This window comes from Mustela nivalis, assembly GCF_964662115.1.
Source record: "Mustela nivalis genome assembly, chromosome: 16".
Taxonomy (NCBI): Eukaryota; Metazoa; Chordata; class Mammalia; order Carnivora; family Mustelidae; genus Mustela; species Mustela nivalis.
In genome coordinates this window covers 35798745-35824262 of record NC_139035.1, presented here as the reverse complement: position 1 = coordinate 35824262, position 25518 = coordinate 35798745, and the positions used below count along the sequence as shown (strand labels likewise).

General features: G+C 40.7%; 1 protein-coding gene across 5 annotated transcripts in view; it reads right to left on the bottom strand.

Moving 5' to 3' along the window:
• HHAT (hedgehog acyltransferase) overlaps positions 1 to 25518 on the bottom strand; it is a 341891-nt gene that overhangs the window by 192189 nt on the left and 124184 nt on the right. For all 5 annotated transcript variants that reach the window (XR_014303674.1, XM_082701866.1, XM_082701867.1 and 2 more), the window contains one exon: positions 5095 to 5245. Coding sequence is in view for 4 of the 5 variants with exons in the window: in XM_082701866.1 (XP_082557992.1) it covers positions 5095 to 5245 (151 nt within the window). In the remaining variant the exon portion in view is untranslated. The remainder of the gene's footprint in view (positions 1 to 5094; positions 5246 to 25518) is intronic.

Here is a 25518-nt window from a genome sequence, read left to right as displayed (position 1 = left end):
ACTCATGCTTTCCTTCTGAAATCCATGCTTTCCACATATTACTTCCCATTTCTACCACCTTCCACCTCCTTCCACTGCCCATGCCACTGGGCTTGTCTTTTCTGGGAAATTTAAAACACAAAACAAAACACACAGTATGAAGTTCACACACACATCTGTAATTCTGATTATTGGCTAACATCGTAGTGTCTACAGTGTACCTGCCCTGTGTTCCTGCATTAGCTCTGGTCTCACTGAAGCCTTGCAAGAACGCAGGGGGGCAAGTCCTATGGTGAGCTTTATTTTACTGCCTCAGAAAATTGAGGTATTAAAAGGTTAAATGGCTTTTTGACGAACCGCATGGATGGTGAGGGAGACAAGACTCCACCCCCAGGGCCTGGTGGTCCTCCCCATCCAATACAGCTGGGGATCATATAAACACAGAAATGGAAGGGAATATAGACAACATCTAAAGACGAGAGGTCTTTCTTTCATTCAACAGTAGAGAAAACTGAGAATCGAGTGGATCCATTTCTCCTCTGAGGGCAGAGAGCCCGTGATTTCTCCACCACAGCCTTTATCTCTGAGCTGTCACATCCCAGGCTCAGAGCTGGACTGGAGCCTTTCCTCGGCCAGTCCGATCACTGCCCATTGCTTCCCCAATACCACACACCCACAGGCTGACTTCTCAGTTAGCTCCGGCTTTGCTAGATTTTCAAGTGCAAAAAAATACTTAGAAGCTACTCCTTCCCGAGGACCTACTGAACATCAGGCTCAGTCAACCCTCACATTGCCCCTGTGTGCCAAGTGCTATTATTATCTCGATTTTAGACATGAAAAGGTTAGCCCAGAGCATTTTAATTATTTACCCAAGTCACACAGTTAGTAACAAGATCTTGGTTAGTAGGCTGCCTGCAAAAATAGTGAACGCATATCAATGGTACCCTTTTCATCTTTATGTTCATGTTTATGTTATGTTCCCCCAGCGGGGCTGGTGGACAAGGTGTGTCCTTCACCAACTCCTCGCTCACCATCCAGTCCTGCAGCCTGAGGTCAGAAATGATTCAAAGGCAGCAGTTTGCAGAGCTAGTTTTCATCATCTACCACAGACCTGGACCAACTCTCACCCAGGCCCTAAATTCTTCTATTGACCTAAAAATTCATGCCATCAATTTCCCACCGAAAGAAGAGGCTCAGGCTCCACCTCAGCCCCAATTCCAAAATGTCCCCACAGATTAAGGTCTAGCAGTACCCAAATTTCTCTGGGTTAGGCAGTGATGCATGAGTTTGCCTATGAAGACCTGAGAGCACCATAATTCAAAAACGGCAGAGGGCAAGCTGTGCAAAATTCCTGAGATAATTGAAATTGACCTATAACTCACCAGCCACCATGAGAAATTCTATCACTTTGCACACTTTGCTTCCATAGCTAAAAATCAAATCAGAGGAACATGATCAGACTTCTAATTTGAAACCTGGGACATGCAATGTCATCTTTAATGACTCCCAGCAAATGATGCTCATTATAGATCTCAGCCTACCTAAATTAAAACATGAAATCTAAAAATTAAGCAGAAAATTCTCAATTTCTCAGGTCTGTAAGGTCACAGAAAAATCACACAAGTGGGAATACAAGTACTCCTTAGGGTTTTGTTATGCCACTAAATATATGAGCAGGAATTATAAAAAAAGAAAAGAGCTAGAAGGGGAAAAAAAAAATAAATAAACAAACCCACCAGGTCTTACCTTTCGGGTCTGGGCTATCTGGGTAAATTGCAATTTTTCGTGACCAATTTGAACTAGCATGTCAAGAAACATTATCTCTCTGCTGACGGCCAGTGTCATCTGTTCTATGATGTAGAGCTCAGACTCCTGATACAGTAGGCTGCTGGCTTCAAGTCTTCTCTCACTGGTAAGTAGACTGAAATATGCTGTAATCAGTCAGCACGGTGTTCAGGTGTATAAGCTGCCTTTAAAATGGGAGGCTAAAAATTCATCTCTCATCACCAGTTCTAAACCTCATCCAGGGACACCTGGGTGGCTAAGTCCATTAAGCATCTACCTTCGGCTCAAGTCATGATCCCAGGGTCTTGGGATCGAGCCCCACATTGGGCTCCTTGCTCAATGAGAAGTCTGCTCCTCCCTCTCCCTCTGCCCCTCCTCCTGACTTGTGCTCTCTCTTGCTGTCTCAACTAAATAAAGGCTAAAATAAATAAATAAACCAAATTCAGTATGGACTTTCTAGAAGGTCAGGTAACCACTAGACATTCTGTGAACACGGTTTTTAAATTTCTTCCCTCCACTTCCCATCCACCCTTCCCTTTGTGTCACTGTATGACTGGCTGCCACTGCCCAGAGTAATGTGCATGGCCAGCTTTCACATCTGTTTGTGACTCAGTCCCTTCCAGACCCCTATCCAGGAGGAGGAGGCAATTCCCTGTCTGTGGCAACACTTCGATAGATGGCTCAGGAATATTAAGATAAAGCTAGATGTAAACAGAAACTACAAGTTCAAAACTTTATTTTCCTTCAGTGTGCATTTTACAGAGAAAAGTTAGAGAGTGGGGATCAGGGCTGCTATAGGGTTAGGCTACCAGATCCTGAATGCGAACAGGATAAACTTCCTCTTTAGGACAGGGGAATATCTGCAAACAGTGTAAAAGCGAAGCTATAAGGTTTATTTTTTCAATTCAAAACTATTTCTTCTGAGCCTTAAATTGTGCACTGTAGTGCAGAGTTGACCTCCCTTCCTAAATTCAACTATTTAGTGAGGCATGGTCACGGTGTACAAGAACAAAGACCAAGATGTTTCTAAGTATAACAGGCAAACTGGGAAACCCTTTAGCAAACTAAAACTTGTGAAGGGAAAAACCTACCCCATGTAAGCTGAGGGGGAAAAGCCAGGCTAAAAGTCTTGGGTTGACAGGGTGGCTCAGTGGGTTATGCCTCTGCCTTCCACTCAGGTCATGATCTCAGGGTCCTGGGATCGAGCTCCAAATCAGACTCTCTGCTCAGTGGGGAGCCTGCTTCCCCTTCTCTCTCTGCCTACTACTCTGCCTGTGATCTCTCTCTCTGTGTCAAATAAATAAATCTTCTGAAAAAAAATTAAAAATAAAAATAAATAAAAGTCTAGGTCACTCCCAGAAAAGACCATGTTTGTCACTACATCACAAGCTCTCGTAAACACTTCCCCGTAGAACCGCATCACTCCCCGGGCTCACCCAGAGCTTCCAGCTCACAGCATCTCCTATCACTCTCTCGCCCACATCTGTCTTAAAACTTTAAGGGGAGGGAGGAAGGAATGTTTCCACAACCTCTAGTCTACACGATTTGAATCTAGTTCTAACCGAAAATGAAAAAGGTCTTGGCAGATACGCTCTCTCTGCTTTTGTTGTGTATAGACAACAGAGGTTATTGGACCCCCCCCAAAAAATTAATTAAAATAATAAAGGACAAGAAGACAACTACTCTGAATGTGAAATACAATCAACAGTCCAAACAGCCTCTTGTGACCATCAGTGGGCTGAGCTCTATGGGCAAGGAGCCTGGGTCTAGCATGCCTGCCCAAGAGTCATGGGTTTTCATTATACCAATTAACACAAGAAGCCCTTTAGGAGTATATGCTTCCTAAGACCTGCATGAGGGCAAGCATTCACAGGGAGGCAGAAGAACCATGCTAGGCGCACACCAGTCATTGGAGATAAGACCCCAAATTGTGCTGGGTCCCAACCCATTTGTTTAGTAAATTAATTTTATGAGTAAGTCAGAAGTTAACAGGATCACCTTTTAACAAAGAACCCCGCTGTGTCCCCCTGACTAGAGAAAACCCCTTTGCTAACATTCTCCAACCCTGCCATTAAAACTGGGCAACCTGGGATAATTGACGTAATTAAGGACAAATCAAAGTAATCCTCTAACATTACTTGCAATAACCATATGAAATTTCTAATCCCAAGAAGCAAACTGAACCAATAACAAAATGCATTTCAGAGGTTTAAAAAACTTCAGCATCTAGAATCAGCTGCTATGGAAGCTGCTACGGCCTGTCGCAGGCTACCTACACCTTTGTTAACAGCAACATCAGATATGGTAATATTCACTGAGCTCTTCCTCTACCTGGGTCCTCTATCTACTGCCTACAGAGATGAAATATAAGATGAAAAGTGCCATGTGAATGAGCCAGAACAGCAACTCCGAGCAGGGATGAGGCTCGGGTGGGGGAAATGGAGGTGCCTAAGACATGCTGACCCCCACGAGTGAGCAGGTCCCCAGACTGAGCTTCCTCCATTAGGTTCGTAATTGCAAAAGCAAGCCTGTCACTTACTACACACTCAAGGTGATAAGAAACACACAGCAGCAAGCAAGCCCATCTGGAGAACATCGGAAACAGCAGGGGGCTGAGGGATCTTTTGGAACAAAGACTCCAGGCCAGCCATACGTTTATGGGGAAAAATCAAGAAGAGAAAGAAAACTCAGAAAACACATCTGTCTATCCATGTGCATCAAGTATAGGAACAATAAAAGGATAAAAAGCTAACATTTGTAAACATCTATGTGCCAAATGCCTTAAATACATCAGCTTATTTAATATTCAAAACAACTCTCAAATATGGGTATAATCACCCTCACTATTATTATTGCCATTTAAGAAAGAAGAAAATTGAAACTTAGAGAAATTTAGTAAATTGTCCCAGATCTGGGAGCTAGTAAATGCCAACAGGGACCTATTCTATTATCCTAATTCTGTTGTTTTTAACTGACAGTCCCACATGGACAGAGGTCATTTTCAAGAAAAACAGAAAGCAATAAAATAATCCACTGCAGCCTATCCCAAGTTAGTAAGACACCATTTACACATCAGCCTAAGTGCATTTGTACATAGACCTGGAGAGAAATTGTCCTATCTCACATTATCTTCACAGCTTGGCAGTAATTTTGAGTTGTTCGGAAAGCACAGATTGTCATCCTATTAGACAGATGAAGAAAGCTGAGTGCCAAGTGTAGCTTGAGTCAGGGACAGAGAAAGGATGGTGGCCCAAACCCTCTGAAGCTCGCCAAGCCATGGCTCCTCCCACTGGACATCCCCAAAAGCCTTTAATAAAACAAACTACTGACCTCCACATCCCTGTGAAACTGAACATGGTGCTCACACAGCGAGGGAGGGGTGGCGGCGTGAGTCCATCCAGGCGCATGAGCAGAGCTGGGACACCGAAGAGCACCAAGTACTTCAGATAGAAGAAGAGCACATGGGCCAATGCCAGTCCTCCTGAAAGACGGGGGAGCTGTGAGACACTCAGATAAGCAATAGGGCAATCTCCTGTCCCTGAAAATACCCCACCTGCTCCCACATCCCACCCATCCCCTTCCATCCCCTTCCCTCATGCATTACAAAGTTTCCCACGTTGGTTTGGAGCAGTAAGAATATTTGAATGAGCAAATATTGAAATCTTCTTTATTACTGTGATAGGCAATAGGACATCTTGTCAGCCATTCTTCTAAAGACACTACATTTAAAAGTATTTTGTATATAGTTATGCATTTAAATTATATTTATAGTATGTATTTATATATAATTATATATAATGGATTTCAAAACTACTAGAAAGGGAAAATCTGGGACGCCTGGGTGGCTCAGTTGATTAAATGGCTGCCTTAGGCTCAGGTCATGATCCCAGCATCCTGGGATCGAGTCCCACATCGGGCTTCTTGCTCGGCGGGGAGCCTGCTTCTCCCTCTGCCTCTGCTGCCACTCTGCCTGCTGTGCTCACACTCCGTCTCTCTCTCTCTCTCTCTCTCTCTGGCAAATAAATAAATAAAATCTTATTAAAAAAAGGGGTGGGGGAATCCTCCCCAAATTCTTCCAAAACCTCATGAGCTCACACCCACACCCACCCACTAGTATGGCTAAAAATCAAAAAGTCAGATCAACAAAGTGAGAAACTGTCATACACTGCTGACAAGAAAGAAAAATGGTGCAGCCACTTTGGGAAACCACTTGGCATTTCCTGAAATGAATAAACTTAAAGTTACCACATGACCCAACCATTCTACTTTTGGTATATACCCAAGAGAAATGAGAACAGATATCCACACAGAAACCTATATCCAAATATTTGTAGTGATATTATCAACACCAACCAAAAGATGAAACAACCGAAATATCCATCAACAGACAAATAAACAAAATGTGGTCTACCCATACAATGGAATATTATGCTGCCATGAAAAGGGATGAAATAGTGACACGTGCTACAACATGGGTGAATCTTTTATTTTTTTAACATGGATGAAACTTGAAACATTATGCTGAGATAAGCCAGTCATGAGTAACCACGTATTCTATTCCATTCATATGAAAGTCCAGAAAAAGATAACAGAGACAGAAATAGAAAGCTGATTAGTAGGTCCCTGGCACTGGAGAGGTAGGGGGTGGGGTAATGACAGAAGTGGTGGCTAAAGGGTAAGGTTTCCTTTAGGTTTTGAGATAATTAAAATATTACAAAATTGGCAGTGGGGATAGTTGCACATATCTGTGAATATCCTAAAAGCCACTGAACTGTACCTTCAAGTAGGTGAAATGTATGTTATGTAAATTATATCACAACAAAGCTATTAATAAAAAAATAAAACAAAACAATAAAACCATCAGGGCCCCAGGCTACAATGGCCTCTTGGTGTGTACTGTGCCTTTCCAGACAGAAAAACACAGGCTGTGGATGCTCAGGAGGCTAGATGTGAGGTCGGAGACACATGCTACGGCCCACAAAGGCCTCTGCCTAACCCCGCTGAGAATGACTCACTTCTGCAGCAAGGGCTCAGGGAGCTCTACCACCTTTCTTCTCTCCTCAAGCTTCCTGGCCACTTTGACCTCTGTGCCCTAAACCCAATGGGGAACCACAGACCTGGGCCAGATGGTGGCCCCATTCACACTGGCCTCAGCAGGTGGGAGGTTTTGCAGGTTTGGCAGAGCAGTGCTCACAGGAGAAGGCAGAGGGCAAAGTGGGAATGGAAGCCCCGAGAAGACAACTGGTGGCCATGTGCTGTCCAACCCCCAGAGCGTCCTCCTCCATGTGTGGGAAATCCTGCAGGGCAGGTTGCTGCAGCTGAGCACGTTATCTGTGAGCTTCTGAGAAGGAAATAACTAAGCATTAAAGAAGTACTGGCAAAAAATATTATTGCCTGGCACTTGCCATGTTATACAAGGATGTCACTACAATGGAGAGTGTGGCTGTAAATGGTAACTCTGTGCCAGAAGAAACAGAGAGCCATTTTCGGAATATATAGTTTGGGTGAAGGCAAATGGTGGTTCAAATTCAAAAGCCACATGTCTTACAAGAAAAAATCCAGGAATCACTGTGTCTCATTCCCAATCAGGGTTCTTCAGACTTGTGGAAACTAGACTACAATCACATGTACTGAAACAACTGGGTATAAAATTGTAGCATTCTTAGATAGCAATCTGATAGCAATCAAGAAAAAAAAAAAGCTGGTGTGCATACGTGTGTGTGTGTGTGTAGAAAAATATATATACATGAATATATTAGAAAATATATATGTATATAAGTGTGTATATATACACACCCTTCAAGAAGTGGGGTGTATATGCTAGCAATACCATATAAAAGTATTTAGGGGGCATATAACCACACTAAGTGGTGAAGAACTCTGTTCCATGGGGTGCTGAATGGCTCAGTCATTAAGCATCTGCCTTCCGCTCAGGTCATGATCCCAGGGCCCTGGGATCAAGCTCCGCATTGGGCTTCCTGCAGAGAAAGCCACTTCTTCCACTCCCCAAAACTTGTGTTCCTTCTCTTGCTGTGTCTCTCTTTATCAAATAAAAAATAAAATATAAAAAATAACTCTGTTCCACTGGTCAAGATGGAAAGGGCAGGGGACTCTAAAATAATCCAAAATGAACCTCCAGACTTTAGTCAGAAAAATCCCAGAGCTAGAAGAAGCAGGACAGAAGTAAGGATGCCTAATTAAAGGGCACAAAGCTTCCAGAGCTAAAACTGAACAGCCTGAAGAAGGCACCAGAGGACCCAGGGAAGACTGTCCAAGGTTAAGGCCACCTGGAGCTCCTTCACATCCTATGAAGCAACAGAAACTTCTTTTCCCTGTTAACAGGATCCAAAATCAGGGAAAATGAGCTGCTTCCTTTTCAAACACTGCTTTTAATGTGACACTATTTTTATACAGTCATCACATTTGAGGCATATAAATGAAAATCTGTAAGATTTTTTAAATGGCCTATTCATTTAAATATTTGATAATATCAATTCTAGCATCATACCATCTACATTATATATGAGGAAGGAGCACTAACACCCTTATTACACATTACCCTATAGGCTTTCTTGTACTTACAGATATTTCCTACCAGATTACAGGATGCTCAAAGCCCATGCCCACATGGTTGAACATCAGGACTTTCAATAACAGGTGCCCAGTGAAGAGCAGCTTGCCCAGTGAATGGTGCTAATGATGGGAAGTTCTTCCCAGTGGTACACACAAGGATCTAAAGTGGATAAAATCCTCTTAAATTGTTAGATCTTCTAGACCTGAAGAACTTAGCATCCACCTAACGAAAAGTCTTCATGAACCCCGAATGGGTCAAGCTGTGTCTTAGGCCAGAATTTGCCAAGGACTGGGGAGAGTTGGCCACAGAGTTGGCCATAGAAAGGCCCCTTGACTCTGTCAGTCAGCTGCAGAGCCACCATTTTCATACAGCTGAGCCCTGCCATCAAGATTTTATAGTCAGTATAAGACACTGATACCAGCTTCGATATGTTTCAAGAAGCATGGTGTCTCTGCACTATTATGCTTCCCCACCAGTTTGTGTGCCCTGACTCACTGTTGCACTCTCTCACCTCTAGCCTATCCTGGGCTCTCACTTCTATCCATGACCTGACTTCATTCATCTCTGAACCTTTTCTGTTCCAAGGAAAATGACTCCAGCTATTTTGACCTTGTCTACATCTAACCTACTCTAGATTTTGTTTAAATGCTGTTTAGACTAAGTCTGTTCAGATTCAAGAAGCCTAAACATTTTATGAAAGTTTATTTTCAGGGCACTTGGGTGGTGCAGTTGTTTAAGTATCTGACTCTTAGTTTCAGCTCAGGTTATGTGATCAAGCCCCGCATAGGTCTTCACACACAGTGGGCAGTCTGCTTGAGATTCTCTCTTTTCCTCTCACCCTCTCTATTGTGCTTATGTGCGCACTCTCTGTAAAATAAGTAAATCTTTTTAAAAAGTTGGACGCCTGAGTGGCTCAGTGGGTTAAGCCGCTGCCTTCAGCTCAGGTCATGATCTCAGGGTCCTGGGATCGAGTCCCGCATCAGGCTCTCTGCTCAGCGGAGAGCCTGCTTCCTCCTCTCTCTCTGCCTGCCTCTCTGCCTAGTTGTGATCTCTCTCTGTCAAATAAATAAATAAAATCTTTAAAAAATAAAAAATAAAAAATAAAAAGTTTCTTCTCATATAAAGTTCTTTACACGAATGTCTCATGCCTACAGTTAACAATATTATTTTATACATTTTTTTTAAATTTGTTTTTTTAATCTCATAGTAAGTGTTCTACCCAGTTTTTTTAAAAATAAACTTTCTTATATAACATCTAGGATAAAAACTAGCACTATAAAGAGTAATCAAGAAGATCCGAACAGACCAATTACCAGCAAAGAAACTGAATCAGTGATTTAAAAATTCCCAACAAACAAGAGCCCAGGACCAGATGGCTTCACAGGTGAATTCTACCAAACATTTACAGAAAAGTTAAAATCTTATTCTTCTCAAACTATTCCAAAAAAATAGAAAAGGAGGGGAGGAGTAGCAGGCTGAGATGACATCAGGTAGCAGGAGTTCAGCTAGATAGTTATCAAACCATTCCAAACACCTACAAATCCAAAAAGAGATCGAAGAGAAGAGCAGCCATTCTAGAAACAGAAAATCAACCACTTTCTGAAAGGTAGGACCCGTGGAGAAGTGAATCCAAAGCAACGGGAACACAGGGGAGGGGCCCGCTCCTGGCAAGCAGCGGAACAACAGAGCACAAAATCAGAATGTTAAGAGGTCTGCTCCACTGAGGGACATCGCTCCAGAGGATAAGCAGAGGCGGATCCCTTACAGGGACAGTGTGGTCTAAGATCCCGTGGGGTCACAGAAGGATCGTGAATGTCTGAGTGTAGTTCAGAGCTCACAGGTATTAGAGGGGAGAAGCCAGCTACAGAGACGGAGCAGAGGAGTTACCTTAAACTGTGATCTGTGGCACAGTCAGACCACTGAGCAGGGACCCCACAAGATCCAAGGAGAACCCCCTGGAAGAGCGGTAGGAATCTACTGCGTCTGGAGACTCCAGGGGGGCTGTGTGTCAGAGACAGAAGCTCTCGGTCACAGGACGGGTGAACTCAGAGCACGGCCGGAGCCCAGGGATATGGGAGTGATTGAGTGCTTTTCTCCGATGGCGCACCAAGAAGTGCAGCCCTGAGCTCTCAGTCAGCTCTTGGCTCCTCCAAGCCAGAGATTGGGAGGCCGCCATTTTCATTCCTGTCTTCCAGAGCTCTATGGAAAGCTCTCGAGGGAACAAAAGCTCTCGAGTGAACCAAAGGATTACTTAGCCTGACCCCTGGCAAGAGCAGTGCAATTCCACCTCATGCAAAGACACTTGAGAATCACTGTAACAGGCCCCTCCCCAGAGAAGATCAGCAAGAAATCCAGCCAAGACCAAGCTCACTGATCAAGGAGAACAGTGGAATACGAGAAGGGGAAAGCAAAGCATGGAGTTCATGGCTTTCTCCCCATTATTCTTTAGTCTTGCAAAATTAATTAAATTTTTTTAATTTTATTTTTTTCTTATTCTAATTTTTTGACTTTTACTTTTTACTTTTTTAACATTTTTTAACTAGTTTATGTTAACAATACCTTTTTAAAAAAAAATCTTTTTGAACTTTTATTATTATAGTCATATTTTATCCTCCGTTGTATCTAACTTTATCTTTTGTATACACATAAGGTTTTTTCTTCTAAAAAAATTTTGGGATACAACTTCTCCTAATAGATCAAAATACACCCTAAATCTAGCACAGGGTTTGTTCTGGTCTCCAAACTGAGCAAATTCTCTCCACTTTCTTTTTCTTTTTTTTCCCAACCAGCTTATCTTCTCAACTCCTTTTTTAGCATTTTTTAAAAATCATCATCTTTACAGTGATATTCTGTCCCTTCATCATGTTTATCCGTATTTGTATGTGTATGTATGTAAGTATTTTTCTTTTAAAATTTTGGGAGGTACTTTCTTCTAAGAGACCAAAATACTCCCAAACCAAGTGGGTGGTTCTGTTCTATTCACCAGTCTAATATATATTTTTTCTTTTTTCCTTTTCTATTTTTTAAACTTCTTTTTTATTATTTTTTTATTTATTATTTTTTTTATTTAGTTTATGTTAACAATACCTTTTTAAAAAAAATCTTTTTGAACTTTTATTATTATAGTCATATTTTATCCTCCGTTGTATCTAACTTTATCTTTTGTATACACATAGGGTTTTTTCTTCTAAAAAATTTTGGGATACAACTTCTCCTAATAGATCAAAATACACCCTAAATCTAGCACAGGGTTTGTTCTGGTCTCCAAACTGAGCAAATTCTCTCCACTTTCTTTTTCTTTTTTTTCCCAACCAGCTTATCTTCTCAACTCCTTTTTTAGCATTTTTTAAAAATCATCATCTTTACAGTGATATTCTGTCCCTTCATCATGTTTATCCGTATTTGTATGTGTATGTATGTAAGTATTTTTCTTTTAAAATTTTGGGAGGTACTTTCTTCTAAGAGACCAAAATACTCCCAAACCAAGTGGGTGGTTCTGTTCTATTCACCAGTCTAATATATATTTTTTCTTTTTTCCTTTTCTATTTTTTAAACTTCTTTTTTATTATTTTTTTATTTATTATTTTTTAAAATTTATTTTTTATTTATTTTCAGCATAACAGTATTCATTATTTTTTAAACTTCTTTTTACCCCCCTTTTTTTCCCCATGTTTTGGGGTCTCCTGATTTGGTTAACGTACATTTTTCTGAGGTCTTTGCCACCCCTTTAGTGTTTTGTTCTTTCATTCATATATTCTTATCTGGATAAAATGACAAGGCAGAAAAACTCACACTACAAAAAAAAAGAATACGAGGCAGTACTGAAGGCTAGGGACCTAATCAATACAGACATTGGTAATATGTCAGATCTAAAGTTCAGAATGATGATTATCAAGGTGCTAGCTGGGCTCAAAAAAGGCATGGAAGATATTAGAGATACTCTGTATGGAGAAATAAAAACCCTTTCTGGAGAAATAAAAGAACTAAAATCTAACAAAGCTGAAATCAAAAAAGCTATTAATGAGGTGCAATAAAAAAATGCAGGTTCTTACTGCTAGGATAAATGAGGCAGAAGAGAGAATTAGTGAGGCAGAAGAGAGAATAGAAGACCAAATGATGGAGAATAAAGAAGCTGAGCAAAAGAGAGACAAACAACTACTAGACAACAAGGGGAGAATTCGAGAAATAAGTGATACCATAAATTTAAACAATATTGGAATAATTGGGATTCCAGAAGAAGAAAACAGAGAGAGGGGGGCAGAAGGTATATTGGAGCAAATTATTGTAGAGAATTTCCCTAATATGGCAAAGGGAACAAGCATCAAAATCCAGGAGGCACAGAGAATCCCATCAAAATCTATAAGAATAGGTCCACACCCCATCATCTAATAGTAAGACTTAAAAGTATTAGTGACAAAGAGAAAATCCTGAAAGCAGTTCAGGACAAGAAGTCTGTAATATATAATGGTAAAAATATTAGACTGGCAGCAGACTTATCCACAGAGACCTGGCAGGCCAGAAAAAACTGGCATGATATATTCAGAGCACTAAATGAGAAAAACATGCAGCCAAGAATACTATATCCAGCTAGGTTATCATTGATAATAGAAAGAGAGATAAAAAGGTCCAGAAAGAACTGTAAACACCAAACCAGCTCTACAGGAAATATTGAAAGGGGTCCTCTAAGCAAAGAGAGAGCCTAAAACTAGTAGACCAGAAAGGAACAGACAATATACAGTAACAGTCACCTTACAGGCAATACAGTGGCACTAAATGCATATCTCTCAATAGTTAATCTGAATGTAAATGGGCTAAATGCCCCAATCAAAGACACAGGGTATCAGAATGGATAAAAAACAACCCATCAACATGCTGTCTACAAGAAACTCATTTTAGACCCAAAGATACCTCCAGATTTAAAGTGAGGGGGTGGGAAACCATTTACCATGCTAATGGGCATCAAAAGAAAGCTGTGGTGACAATCCTTAGATCAGTTAGATATTAAGCTAAAGACTATAATAAGAGAAGAGAAAGGACACTATATCATACTCAAAGGGTCTGTCCAACAAGAAGATCTATGCCCCTAACATGGGAACAGCCAACTACATAAAGCAATTAATAACAAAATCAAAGAAACACACCAACAATAACACAATAATAGTAGGGAACTTTAACACTCCCCTCATTGAAAAGGACAGATCATCCAAGCAAAAGAACAACAAGGAAATAAAGGCCTTAAATGACACACTGGGCCAGATGGACATCACAGATATATACAGAACATTCCATCCCAATGCAACAGAATACACATTCTTCTCTAGTGCACATGGAACATTCTCCAGAATAGATCACATCCTGGGTCATAAATCAGGTCTCAACCAGTATCAAAAGATTGGGATGATTCCTTGAATATTTTCAGACCACAATGCTCTGAAGCTAGAACTCAATCATAAGAGGAAATTTGGAAAGAATCCAAATACATGGAAACTAAAGAGCATCCTTCTAAAGAATGAATGGGTCAACCAGGAAATTAAAGAAGAATTTTGAAAATTCATGGAAACAAATGATAATGAAAACACAATAGTTCAAAATCTGTGGGATGCAGCAAAGGCAGTCCTGAGAGGGAAACAGAGCAGTACAAGCCTTTCTCAAGAAACAAGAAAGGTCTCAAATACACAACCTAACCCTACACCTAAAGGAGCTGGAGAAAGAATAACAAAGAAAGCTTAAACCCAGCAGGAGAAGAGAAATAATAAAGATTAGAGCAGAAATCAATGAAATAGAAACAAAATACCAAAAACCAAAACCAATAGAACAAATCAACAAAACTAGGAGCTGGTTCTTTGAAAGAATTAATAAGATTGATAAACCCCTGGCCCAACTTATCAAAAAGTAAAGAGAATGGACACGAATAAATAAAATCATGAATGAAAGAGGAGAGATCACAACTAACACCAAAGAAATACAAATAATTATAAGAACATATTATGAGCAACTATACGCCAGCAAATCTGACAATCTGGAAGAAATGGATGCACTCCTAAAGACATATAAACTACCACAACTGAACCAGGAAGAAATAGAAAACCTGAACAGTCCCATAACCAGTAAGAAGATTGAAGCAGTCATCAAAAATCTCCCAACAAACAAGAGCCCAGGGCCAGACAACTTCCCAGGGGAATTCTATCAAGCATTTAAAGAAGAAGTAATTTCTATTCTCCTGAAATTCTCCAAAAAATAGAAATGGAAGGAAAACTTCCAACTCATTTTATGAGGCCAGCATTACATTGATCCCAAACCAGACAAAGACCCCATCAAAAAAGAGAATCACAGACCAATATCCTTGATGAACACAGATGTGAAAATTCTCACCAAAATACTAGCCAATAGGATCCAACAATACATTAAAAGGGTTATTCACCAAGTGAGATTTATTCCAGGGCTGCAAGGTTGGTTCAACAACCGCAAATCAATCAGTCTGATACATTAATAAAAGAAAGAACAAGAACCATATGATACTCTCAATAGATGCTGAAAAAGCATTTGACAAAGTACAGCATCCTTTCCTCATCAAAACTCTTCATAGTGTAGGGATAGAGGATACATACCTCAATATCATCAAAGCCATCTATGAAAACCCCACCGCAGATATCATTCTCAATGGAGAAAAACTGAGAGCTTTTCCACTAAGGTCAGGAACATGCAGGGATGTCCATTATTACTACTGCTATTCAACATAGTACTAAAAGTCCTAGCCTCAGCAATCAGACAACAAAAAGAAATTAAAGGCATCCAAACTGGCAAAAAAGAAGTAAAACTATCACTCTTTGTAGATGATATGATACTTTACATGGAAAACCCCAAATCTGTTAGAATTCATACAGGCATTCAGTAAAGTGTCAGGATATAAAATCAATGCATAGAAATCAGTGCATTTCTATACATCAACAACAAGACAGAAGAAAGAAATTAAGAACTCCATTCCATTTAAATTGCACCCAAAACCATAAGATACCTAGGAATAAACCTAACCAAAGAGGCAAAGAATCTGTACTCAGAAAACTATGAAGTACTCATGAAAGAAATTAAGGAAGACACAAAGAAATGGAAAAATGTTCCATGTTCATGGATTGGAAGAACAAATACTGTGAAAATATCTATGCTATCTAAAGCAATCTATATGTTTAATGAAATCCCTATCAAAATACCATCCATTTTTTTTAAAGAAATGGAACAAATAATCCTAAAATTTATATGGAACCAGAAAAGACCTCGAATAGCCAGAGGAATGTTGGGAACGAAAGCCAAAGTTGGTGGCATCACAATTCTAGACTTCAAGCTCTATTACAAAGCTGTCATCATCAAGATGGTATGGTACTGGCACAAAAACAGACACATAGATCAGTGGAACAGAATAGAGAGCCCAGAAATAGACCCTCAACTCTATGGTCAACTAATCTTCAATAAAGCAAGAAAGAATGTCCAAGGGAAAAAAGTCTCTTCGACAAATGGTGTTGGGAAAACTGGACAGCCACATGCAGAAAAATGAAACCGGACCATTTCTTTATACCACACACAATAGACTCCAAATGGGTGAAAGACCTCAATGTGAGAAAGGAATCCATCAAAATCCTTGAGAAGAACACAGGCAGCAACCTCTTTGACCTCAGCCACAGCAACTTCTTCCTAGAAATGTTGCCAAAGGCAAGGGAAGCAAGAGGGAAAATGAACTACTGGGACTTGATCAAGATCAAAAGCTTCTGCACAGCAAAGGAAACAGTCAATAAAACCAAAAGACAACAGACAGAATGGGAGAAGTATTTGCAAACGACATATCAGGTAAAGGGCTAGTATCCAATATCTATATAAAAAACTTACCAAACTCAACACCCAAAGAACAAATAATCCAATCAAGAAATGGGAAGAAGACATGAACAGACATTTCAGCAAAGACAACACCAGATGGCCAACAGACACATGAAAAAGTGCTCCATATCACTCAGCATCAGGGAAGTACAAATCAAAACCACAATGAGATACTACCTCAAACCAGTTAGAATGGCTAAAATTAACAAGTCAGGAAACGACAGATGCTGGCGAGGATGCGGAAAGGGGAACCCTCCTACACTGTTGGTGGGAATGCAAGCTGGTGCAGCTACTCTGGAAAACAGCACGGATGTTCCTCAAAAAGTTGAAAATAGAGCTACCCTATGACCCTGTAATTGCACTACTGGGTATTTACCCTAAAGATACAAATGTAGTGATTCGAAGGGGCACGTACACCCGAATGTTTATAGCAGCAATGTCCACAATAGCCAGACTATAGAAAGAACCTAGATGTCCATCAACAAATGAATGGATAAAGAAGATGTGGTGTATATATAGAATGGAACACTATGCAGCCATCAAAAGAAATGAAATCTTGCCATTTGCAACGATGTGGATGGAACTAGAGGGTATTATGCTGAGAGAAATAAGTCAATCAGAGAAAGACAATTATCATATGATTTCCCTGATATGAGGAAGTTGAGAGCCATCGTTGGGGGCTTGGGGGTTATGGAAGGAAAAAATGAAACAAGAAGGGATCAGGAGGGGGAAAAATCATAAGAGACTCTTAATCTCACAAAACAAACTGAGGGTTGCCAAAGGAGAGGGAGGTAGGGAGAGGGTGATTGGGTTATGGATATTGGGGAAGGTATGTGCTATGGTGAGTGCTGTGAAGTGTGTAAACCTGGAGATTCACAAGCCTGTACCCCTGGGGCTAATAATATATTATATATTAATAAAAAGTTTTTAAAAAAATAGAAAAGGAAGGAAAACTTCCAAATTCATTCTATAAGGCCAGCATTACCCTGAAACCAAAACCAGAAGATACAACCAAAAAAGAGAACTACAGGCCACTATCTTCAATGAACATAGATGCAAAAATCCTCAACAAAATAGTAGAAATTGAATCCAACAGTACATTTAAAAAAATCATTCACCATGATCAAGTAGGATCTATTGCTAATTTGCAAGCGTGGTTGCAAATCAATATGATATATCATATCAATAAGAGAAAGGCTAAGAACCATATGATAATTTCAACAGACCAAGAAAAAGCATTTGACAAAGTACAACATCCATTCACAATAAAATATCAGGTTTAGAGGGAACATACTAAACATAATAAAAGCCATTTATGAAAAATCCACAGATAACATCATCCTTAATGGAGAAAAACTGAGAGCTTTTCCCCTAAGGTCAAAAACAAGACAAAGGGGCGGCACCTGGGTGGCTCAGTAATTAGGTGTCTGCCTTAGGCTCAGGTCATGATCCCAGGATCCTGGGATCCGGCCCCACATCAGGCTCCCTGCTGGGCAGGAAGCCTGCTTCTCCCTCTCCCACTCTCCCTGCTTGTGTTCCCTCTCTTGTTGTGTCTCTCTCTGTCAAATAAATACATTAAAAATCTTTAAAAAAAAAAAAAAAAAAAAAAGAACAAGACAAGGATGTCCACTCTCACCACTTCTATTCAACATAGTACTGAAGTCCTAGGCACACAATCAAACAAAAAGAAAGAAAAGGCATCCAAATTGGCAAGGAGGAAGCCAAACATTCACTATTTGCAGGTGACATGATATTCTATGTGGAAACCCGGAAAAGACTTCAACAAACAGCAGCTAGAACTGATACACAAATTCAGTAAAGTTCCAGAATATAAAATCAATGTGTGGAAATCTGTTGCACTTCTATACACTAATATGAGGCAGCAGAAAGAGAAATCAAGAAAACAATCCCATTTCTGATTGTACAAAAAACAGTGAGATAGCTAGGAATAAACTTAATCAAAAAGGTTAAACCAAAGACCTCTACTCTGAAAACTATAAAACACTGATGAAAGAAATTGAAGACAACACAAAGAAATGGAAAGACATTGGAAGAACAAACACTGTTGAAATGTCTATACTCCCCAAAGCAATGTACACATTTAATGCAATCTCTATCAAAACACCAACAGCATTTTCACAGAGCTAGAACCAACAATCTGAAAATTTGTATGGAACCACAAAAGACCTCAAATAGCCAAAGCAATCTTGAAAAAGAAAAGTAAAGCTGTAACCATCACAATTCGGGATTTCAAATTATATTTCAAAGCTATAGTAATGAGAACAGTATGGTTCTGGCACAAAAATAGACACATAGATCAATGGAACAGAAAAGAAAATCCAGAAATGAACCCACAATTAATCTTCAACAAAGCAGAAAATGGAAAAACAAACAATGTTGGGAAAATTGGACTTTCTTACACCATACACAAAAAGAAATTCAAATAGGGATGCCTGGGTGGTTCAGTCAGGTAAGCATCCAACTCTTGATTTCAGCTCAGGTCTTGATCTGTGTCATGAGTTCAAGCCCCACACTGGGCTCCATGTTGGGCATGAAGCCTACCTTAAAAATACATAAATATATACTTAAATAAATATTCAAAATGGATTAAACACCTAAATGTGAGACATGAAACCACAGAAATCCTAGAAGGGAACGCAGGCAGTGACTTCTTTGACATTAACTATAGCAACTTCTTTCTAGATATGTCTCCTGAGGAAACTACTAAGACTTCATCAAAATAAAATGCTTCTGCACAGCAAAGGAAACAATCAACAAAACTAAAAGGCAACCTACAGAATGGTAGAAGATATTCGCTAATGATATATCCAATAAAAGATTAGTATCCAAAATATATAAAGAACTTTTAAAACTCAACACCTAAAAAACAAATAATCCAATTAAAAAATAGGCAGAAGATATGAACAGACATGTCTCCACAGAAGACTGCAGATGGCCACCTGAGGACACATGAAAAGATGCTCATCATCACTTACCATCAGAAAAATGCAAATCAAAACTACAGGGAGCTATCCCCTTACACATGTCAGAATGGTTAAAATCAACAAAATAAAAAACAACAGGTGTTAGTGAGGATATGGAGAAAAAGAAACCCTCTTGCAATGTTGGTAGGAATGCAAAGTGATGCAGCCACTCTGGAAAACAGTATGCAGTTTCCTCAAAAAATTAAAAATAGAACTACTCTATGATCCAGAAATTGCACTACTGGGTAGGTACCTAGAGAATATAAAAACACTCATTCAAAGGGATACATGCATCCCTATGTTTATAGCGGTGCAAACTACAATAGCCAAGATATGGAAGCAGCCAAGTGTCCACTGAATGATGAATGGATAAGGATATATATGTTGTATATATGTATGTATATGTGTGTGTGTGTCTATACAGATATATATATAGACACACACACAGGGAGACTGGAATATTACTCAGAAAAGAACAAGTCTTGCCATTTGTGAAGACACTGATGGAGCTAGAGAATATAATACTAAGTGAAATAAGTTAGTCAGAGAAAGAAAATAAGGTATAATTTCACTCATATGGAAATAAAAAAAAATGCACAAAGGGAAAAGAAAGAGCGAAACCAAGAAAGAGACTCTTAACTACAGAGAACCAACTGGCGGTTACCAGAAGAGAGATGGGTGGAGGGATGCGAGGAACAGGTGATGGGGATTAAGGAGTGCATTTGCCGTAATAAGCACAGGATGATGTACAGAAGTGTAGAATTACTAAACTGCATACCTTAAAGTAATATAACATTGTGCGTTAACTACCTGGAATTAACATAAAAACTTAAAAAAAAAAAAAAAGATTAATCAAGAACAGAGACAAGGAACCACAGCACAAGGCAGAAGCGGTGCCATGACAGACTTGGAGATTTACCCTTGCAGATAAGGGTATAGGGAGGAAGGGCAGTTCATGTGCTGCGAAGGTTAACACCACTGGTCAGAGTTACCATGATAGTCAGTTTCCCACAGAAACACTGAAGAAAAGGTGGCCATTGCCTTAACATAGTTATGTAAGGTTCTGTGTTAGGAGGAGGACATGGTCAGGGCCAAGAAAACCAAGAGAGTACATGTGACTGAGAGGGGAAGGGAGTGAGGGAATGGGCAGAAGTGAGGAACTGTGACCAGGAGCTCCAGAAGGACAAGCACCCAAGTCAAGAAGGGAAGAATGGCGTGTTGGTGAGAGGTGCAGGCAAAGCTCTTAGCAACCTTGTCCAGCCTGAAGAGGCCAAGGAGGTCGAAAGAAGTCAATCATCTCTAGTCATTGAGTTCTGGGAATAAATGACTAAAGCAAATGCTCCAACTTCCGCCTCTGTCTAAGGATTTCAAAGTTGAACCTACAGCCCCACGAGGTAGGACCCAGTGTCCCCTCCTGCTGGACTCAGTAGGATAAATGACCTGCTGAAGGAGGAGCTGGTTGAAACCCGGTCGGCTAGTCAGGCTCATTCAGCCCACAAGCTGAACCTCCAACTGAGGTGCATTACCTGTCCTCTCCTTCCCCGGGCGGTTGATATCACAAGACTCTCTACCGATACTACAGTAAATATGTGCTCAAGGCCAACCATAGCTGGCAGGTGACCCTCCAGGACTCAAAAAAGAGGGTGTTCCCAGGGACCCAGGCTGCCCCTGCCCACAAGCAGCTCCCAGTGGAAGGTCTGAAGGTTCTTTCTAAGAAATGCAAATACTGAGTATACAGTGAAACAACACCAAACCAAGGAATGGAAGGACAGACAAGAAGGAGACCAAGAGGCAAAGAGATGGAGAGGCTAGAGTAACCCAAGGGCCCAGACTCCCCAAACTGGAAATAAACAAAGAGGGTGGACAGACTCAGTCAGTTCAAGGGTGATCATGGGGATGTAAAATCCTGGCTGCACAATTTCTTTCTGCACGATGGTACAAGAGAGGACAAAGAGGCTGGGCTGTAGTCCTTGGGCGGGACTCCATTCCAGGAAAGGCAGCAGCCAGGGGATAAGGGCTGGGCTCCTCTGATGGGAGGTGTCCAAACTTTGCCCTTTCTACACACGTCATGGTTGTGAGGCTGGAGATCTACACCTTCCACACATGGCTTCTCAACAGTTCTAGCTCATTTCTCATGGATCTTGTTAGCCACCACTAAAAACAATAGCCACATGTGTAGTACAAGTATAAAACACATGAGGGCAAAATCACCAAACTCAGGATAGTGGTTACTGTTTAGGGGGAGCATGGGAAACGCAATTAGGATGGGTAACCAAGGTGACTTCAACTATGTTGGTAATAATTTATTTTTTAAACTAAATGATGTGGGGCACCTGGGTAGCTCAGTCAGTTAAGGGTCTGACTTCAGCTCAGGCCATGATCCCAGGGTTCTGGGATCAAGTCCCATGTCGGGCAGGCTCCCTGCTCAGCAAGAGAGCCTGCTTCTCCCTCTCCCTCTGTAGTTCCCCCTGCTTGTGCTCTATCAAATAAATAAACAAAATCTTTTAAAAATAATAAAATTTAAAATAAATTAAAACTGACTATAGAAGCATAACAGAATAGGCTCTTACCATTCCCAAACTGTGAGGGAAGAACACTCCACAGAGCAGAAACAAAGCAGTCACACACACACACACACACACACACACACACACACACACACACCCTCTGCACTACATAAGACTTAAGGAAGGTGGGAACAGAAGGAGATTTACACGAGGCCAAATGACCTGAAAATTCTGAAAAGCAAATTTTCCGGTAAAGACCAGATGTAGATTACAGTTTGAATTTTGATGCTTCGCTATGACTCACTTTGCCCAGTAGAAGTGCTCTGTAAAATCTATGTGCAAAAAGAACTAAAAATCAACTAATTATTCTACTGCAAATCCTTCAAGGAGCAAAACAATCTCTCTAGAAAGCAAATAATTGCCTCCCTTAAGTATTCAACAAATTCAGATTTCCATTCATCAACTCGGCTTAAAAGAAATATACAACTATTTTATGGCATCTAAGAAGGTACCTGTGTGCTAAGTTACCCGGGCATAATAATGGGTTAGGTGGCGATCAGCAAAGATCATGGTGTTTGAGGGATGCTGGGAGTGGGAGGAAAGGGACTAGCCGGTGTCACAAATAGCTGTGGTGCAACTTGCCACCCTTTCTGATGCTACCTCAAGCGGGCATCCCTTCCATTCCTCAAGCAGGCACCATGAAATTACCCTCACACCATACAGAGTCTCTGTAATTGAAGAGTCCGGTTCCACAGAAGTAAATCCCAGAGTAGCTCCGGGTTCACACCACATTAATTTCAAATAACCTCAGGATTCTAATCCAAGAAGAGAGTTCATAACAATTAATTTCTTCTACGAAATCTTAAACCTTAGAATATTTAATGCCTCCAAAAGGTGGGAGGAGAAGAGAATCTCCTGCTATCTGACATGTGTTTGTGTCCCCAGTTTTCAAAACAGTCATCAGATGTCAAGCGTCTTATCCCTCCCCCCATCTTGTTGTGACTTGCAAAAGGAGAAAAAGCAAATAAATGATTTGGATAGCATTTCATGACCATTGAGATAGGTGCACAGACATTATTTCAACAACAGCTGGTACTTTCACGATGTGCTAAAACAAACAATCGAACAAACCCTATGACTACACGCACTCATCAGGAAGGGTCCCTCGACTTCAACCACGGAGCAGTTCAAATTGCAAAGAGGACTCTAATGTACACTCCACAGAGCTTTATTATATTTTTACCATGAAAAAAAACAACTAACTTTCAACCATTTTCACCTCCTCACTTCTTGGTGTACTCTCAAAGCCCTTGCAAAGCTCTTTTCTATCCCTCTATCTCATCTACCTCGATTCACCACTGTGAAACACCATTCTCTAATGAACTCAAGACATGGGACCTTTTTGAACTCTTTTAACAGAAAATCATAAATTACCACCTTTGCCCCTCCTTATCCCTAGACTGTCAAGGTATAGTAAGAGTCTGTCATGTTTTGTCTCCTTGTAAGATTTTGATGTTCAAAAGAAAATGGCCAACGTTTAGCCAGCCCCCTTGAACACACAACACCAAGAGAGAAGCCTATGATAAACTACAGATTTTGTGTGACTATGATGTGTCAGAGCGGGTTCACCAGTTGTAACTAATAGACCCTCTCTGATGGCAGGTGCTGATGGGAGGGGAGCCTGTGCATGTGTGGGTGTGGTGGGTACGGTCAATCTCCATACCCCCCCCTTCAATTTCTTTATGAACCTAAACTGCTGCCCCAAAAAACCCTCTTTTTTAAAAAAGAAAGGAAGAGAAGAAAATAATACTTACTACCTTTTACATAGACTACTGAAATATTTATGAATAATAAGACATCTGGTATTTGCTTCTAAACAATGTGAGAGAGAGTAAAGACTAAAGAAAATTGGCAGTGCACCTGGGTGGCTCAGTGGGTTAAGGCCTCTGCCTTCAGCTCAGGTCATGATCCCGGGGTCCTGGGATCGAGTCCCGCATTGGGCTCTCTGCTCAGTGGGAGCCTGCTTCCTCCTCTCTCTCTGCCTGCCTCTCTGCCTACTTGTGATCTCTGTCTGTCAAATAAATAAATAAAATCTTTTAAAAAAGAAAAGAAAAGAAAGAAAATTGGCTGTGAGTTCATAATTATTGGACCGGAGTGATGAATACATGGAGGTTAATTATATGTTTATGCCTTTAATTTTTCTAAAATACAAAGCTTTTAAAGAGGTGGTACTAAGAGTCTCCACCTGAACCCAGAATTTTAGCCAGGAATGTTCAACTTGCCCTCACACACCAACCAAATATTTTGTGGGCGACAATGAGCAAAATGGACTCATGTCAGCCCAATTCCACCTCTGTGCTCATAGGTTGAGAAAACGGAAAGCCTCAAAGAGAGGCAAACTAGGGAAAGGAGAGGGGGAGAATGCCTCGAAGCCGAACACTGAATGTGCTCCTTATCAGTCCTTGAATCACTGGGAACTGGCAGCCTTTGAAGTAGGTCTCCTTACAGCAAGATGCCCACCACAACCTCCGTCAATTGCAACAATGTTTCTCAAATTTACCTGCTCCTAAGAATCACCTGGGGTAATAGTTCATCACAGAGATTCCCAAACTTCTCCTTGACAGATCCTGATTTAATAAGTTGGGTCAGAGTCCTGAACTCTGAATGCAAAATAAGTACAGATCTTCCTTGACTTACAATGGGGTTACACTCTGACAAACCCATCATAAGTCAAAAATATCATATGTCCAAAATGTATTTAATACACCTAACCTACTGAACATCATAGCTTAGCCTTGTCTACCTTAAATGTGTTCACTTACATTAGGCTACAGTTGAACAAAATCATCTAACACGAAGTTTGTAATAAAGTGTTGACTACCTCATGGCTGCACGGGAACAGAACGGTTGTGTCGGTTGTCTACTCTCGTGATCACATAGCTGATGTGTGACTCATCGCTGCTGTCCAGCCTCACAAGAGCACAACCTACGGGATATTGCCAGCCCAGGAAAAAACTGAAATTCTTAATTCAAAGTATGGTTTCTACTGAATGCCGTTGCTTTTGCATCATCCTAGAGTCAGAAAATTTTAAGTCGACCCACTATAGTCAGGAACAATCTGTAGCAGGAAGCTGCAGTCAGTCAAGTCTGAGAAATTCTGACTTAGAGGACTCACACCCTACTTCCTTTTCCCCATGAATAAAAATACACATCAAAGTGTAACATAGCAATTTTCTTGGGGAAGGTGAGGTTACTTTTCTGTTGTTCACTTTTTTTGTTTTACCTTTTTGTTCTTCCACGCATAGAAAAGGAAAAAGAGGCCTCTCCTGTTCCATCTGTTTCTATATGTCACAACTTCAAAGGCAATGTTCCAAACTCACTCTGACACTCATCACTGAGTTATCCAAAAAGAGAACACGCAAGGAATTCCAAAGGAAAATCTTGTGCCACAGGGCTGACCTTTAGTTAATTTTACTAACTAAAGGCTGCTAGAATTTTTTTTTAATTTTTTTTAAAAGATTTTATTTATTTACTTGAGAGAGAGACAGTGAGAGAGAGCATGAATGAGGAGAAGGTCAGAGAGAGAAGCAGACTCCCCATGGAGCTGGGAGCCCGATGCAGGACTCGATCCGGGGACTCCAGGATCATGACCTGAGCCGAAGGCAGTCGTCCAACCAACTGAGCCACCCAGGCGTCCCAGGCTGCTAGAATTTTGATGACAACTTAACCGTGAAGAAACAATGCTCTGCAAGCCTGAGTAGAGACCAGCGGTCACTCAGGCACGATCTAATGCTCTCCTTAGAGAAAGCCCTACACTTCTCTG